This window comes from Bidens hawaiensis, unplaced genomic scaffold, assembly GCF_021521415.1.
Source record: "Bidens hawaiensis isolate Kalapana, Puna unplaced genomic scaffold, B.hawaiensis_p1.1 tig00020787_1, whole genome shotgun sequence".
Classification (NCBI taxonomy): Eukaryota; Viridiplantae; Streptophyta; class Magnoliopsida; order Asterales; family Asteraceae; genus Bidens; species Bidens hawaiensis.
The window spans coordinates 33,604-37,084 of record NW_027493200.1 but is presented as its reverse complement, the minus strand read 5'-3'; the positions used below and the strand labels follow the sequence as shown (position 1 = coordinate 37,084).

Genomic DNA, 3,481 nt, shown 5'->3' with positions numbered 1-3,481 from the left:
AGTTTGATTAGAAAACACGGACTAACTGTTTTGTTTGTGAGCACCGTGGAGTCCAACCTAGCACACATCCAATCAAATTACTCTTTTTAGCACATGCATGCATTTAGAACCGTTCAATCATGCTTACGTGTCCTAGAAAAATATAACAAAAAGATATTTAATACTTTCTAATAATAATAATAAAATTTCTCCACCATACAATCACAATGTGAAATGTAGCTGTACCCATTCACCATGTATCACTCATCTCTAATCCCTACTTAACTATTCATCATACCACCCAAAAAACAATATTCAAACAAAACACACACAAAACATTAATAACAACATGATGATCAGAAGCTCATCAACACCAGTTCTTGGATCTCTGTTGTCATCAGAGAATCCCAACAACCTTAACCACCACCATGACGTCACTCTCCATGCATACAAATGTTCACCAATTCACAAATTCTCATTTCACAAAACACCATCTCCTGGATCTCACCATTTCACCACTCTTTCATGCAACTCGTCTCCGATTTCGCCTTCGTTTAATGGCGGAATACGACGAGTGCAGTCCGAAGGGAACTTAGAAAGTTTGATGACGTCCGGTGGTAATAATAATCATAATATTAATAATAATGATGATGATCATGCTGATGATTTTAGTTTTTTTAATCCACCAAAGAAAGTTGCTCATAGATCTTTGTTAGAACCAATCCCGTCTTTGTCGTACCAGAACTCGAGGTTTAGATCGGACGGTGATGAGTCAAGTGATGAAGAAGAGGTGGAACATGAAGGGGTTTGTGAGTTTGGAGGGTTTAATATTGAGAACAAGGTTTTGAGTTTGAATAAGCAAATGGGGTTTGGGAATTTGGATGTGAAAGATGAGGGTGGTTGTCAAATGTATCTTGCAAAGGGGTTAGGTGTTGATGTCGGGTTTGGATGTGTCGATGGTGGGGCTGCGGGTTCAGGCGGCGGTGGTAGGAATCTTTGTCATGGTGGAGAAGGAGATAGCGGTGGCGGTGGTGGTGGTGACCATGATGTGGAGGAGCATTACCGGAAGATGGTGAATGAGTGTCCTGGGAATCCTCTATTACTAGGGAATTATGCCCAATTTCTATATCAGGTATTTTTGACAAACTTAATTACATTATGAATATAACATTTTATTAAGGTTCAATATGTTGTTAGTTTGACCTTTTCTTATAAGAAATTATAATTAGGCCTATAAACAAACTGAACGAACATGAATGTGCGTTAGTTCGTTTATCTTTAACCAAACAAACGATCAAACACAAACAACAAAACAATTGGAGTTTACTTGTTCATGTTCGTTCGTTAAGAAGATTAGCATGTTTGTTTATGTTCATTTGCTAACTGTATAAACAAACGGTTCATGAACGTAAACAAGCATAACTATAAATAGATGAGATAACATCAATTTAAAGTAAACATGAACATATACCTATTAATTGGGCCTAAACAATTAATATAATTATACTAATTGTAATTGTTCATATATATTTTCATATATTAGATTACATTGTAATGGTCCTAAATAATTTTAATGAATTATAAACGGACAAACTTAAAACAAACCTAATTAACTAAAAAACATAAATGAGCAAACGTACATAAACGAAAATAAATAAACGAACGTTCATGAACATATATTAACGAATGAGACATATTTATGTTCGTTCGTTTAACCAAATTAACAAAAAAAAAAAAATTGTTCGTGTCATAAACAAACTTTCTGCCTAACGGTTCACCAAACGTCGTGGTTCGATTACAGGCCTACTCATAATATGATAGAAAGTGAGAACCACACTTTTACATAGTGGGTGAAAAAGATAATTAAAAGTGGTTGGTAAGAGAAAGCGAGACGCATTGTATCACATTTAAAACAACATCTAAACGTGCATTGATTTTTACGGTTATAACTTTTTTGTCTTGCAGTCAAAGGGAGATCTGCAAGGAGCAGAACAATACTACTCGAGGGCTATTCTAGCGGATGCAAACGATGGCGAAATTCTTTCTCAATATGCAAAATTATTGTGGGAGCTTCATCGCGATAGAGAAAGAGCAACGACTTACTTTGAAAGAGCAATCCAAGTAGCTTCTGAAGACAGGCAAGTGATTATTAATGTTATTTTGTTACTGAAAGTATTATAAATCTAACTTAGAGTACTTTTCTTCAGCCATGTTCATGCAGCATATGCTAGTTTCTTATGGGAAACCGAAGGGGAGGAAGATGAGGAAGAAGAAGAAGGGTATTATAGTAATATCCCACCGCTCTTCAGCAATGGAGCAATGGCTTCTGCTGCAACTGCTTAAGCTGTTAGATGCTACAATGGAGACATTGATGATCAAAGCAGCATTAGGCTAGGGCCTAGGGGTAGTTGCAAAATATGTAGCATATTCTTTAGTGAAACTCATGGGAAAGTGTTTCCTGTTAGCTGAATAAACTGTCAAAACTATATTCCTTTGGTTGTATCAAATTCAAAAAGCCCCAAAAGCAAAGTGATGAAAATTTAATATAACACTTGTTCAGACTATTTGCTATAAGATAATATGAATTATATCATTTTTAAGTTTTAACCACAGGTGACGACATGCCAAAAACCAGCTACTTTGATCTTATTCTATGGCTTACTTTCTGTGTGGTTATTTTTCTACTTAATTTTTTACATAAATGGTGGTTGTACAAGGTATTTGAATTTAATGTTGTTATTTTTATGAAAGCTGGACATTTAAGCCTTTCACCGCCGAGGGCCGGCCTAACCTTTTTGGAGGCCCTAAGCAAAGTTTAAAATCGGGACTCTTTTCATGCATATAATTATTTTACTTGTAATTATAATAATTATGATGAGTTATCATTCAAAGTAGATTCAACCATTGATATGCTCGGATGTGACCATCTTTTCTTATGATTATTACGGCCTAACCTTTTTGGAGGCCCTAAGCAAAGTTTAAAATCGGGACTCTTTTCATGCATATAATTATTTTACTTGTAATTATAATAATTATGATGAGTTATCATTCAAAGTAGATTCAACCATTGATATGCTCGGATGTGACCATCTTTTCTTATGATTATTACCGGGCATACATATGCCCTCCCTTCATAGAGGTCAAAAACACCACTCCGCGCATTCTGGCATGCTTCCATTGAGACCACGATAACGAAACAACCATTTAAACACTCAACATTAGAACCAAGAAGACAAATTGTATGCAAATAAAAAAAAGAAGCAGAAAAGAAAATAAAGATTTTGATGCAATATGATCTATGGTATTTAGTGGCGTAGATGTTGACTTGAAGAATTGGTTGGTCAAAATTATTAAGCTTCATAAAACACATTTGCAAATTGCACCAACAGCCAACATCAAGTAATGTTGGCTTAAATTTAAGCATACCTCTACAAAACCCTAATTAATACTCCTTCATTACAATTTTCACTTTCTTGGCCATTCTTGATGTTCTGCTTCTTTT

The 3,481-nt window shown here is 35.1% G+C and overlaps 1 protein-coding gene across 1 annotated transcript; it reads left to right on the top strand.

Annotated features, from left to right (window-relative positions):
- The first annotated feature begins 214 nt into the window (after positions 1-214).
- LOC143561775 (uncharacterized) lies at positions 215-2,531 on the top strand. Its single transcript, XM_077049758.1, has 3 exons — positions 215-1,111; positions 1,945-2,117; positions 2,187-2,531. Exons 1-3 carry the CDS (start codon positions 329-331, stop codon positions 2,320-2,322), a joined length of 1,092 nt encoding a protein of 363 aa, XP_076905873.1. The 5' UTR covers positions 215-328; the 3' UTR covers positions 2,323-2,531.
- The last annotated feature ends 950 nt before the right edge of the window (positions 2,532-3,481 follow it).

Excerpts from the sequence above, each read along its gene's own strand:
- LOC143561775 (XM_077049758.1), top strand. The coding sequence starts at position 329 with ATGATGATCAGAAGCTCATCAACACCAGTTCTTGGATCTCTGTTGTCA. Across the intron at positions 1,112-1,944 it reads ATGCCCAATTTCTATATCAG|TCAAAGGGAGATCTGCAAGG; the intron begins GTATTTTTGACA and ends TTTGTCTTGCAG. Across the intron at positions 2,118-2,186 it reads CAAGTAGCTTCTGAAGACAG|CCATGTTCATGCAGCATATG; the intron begins GCAAGTGATTAT and ends ACTTTTCTTCAG.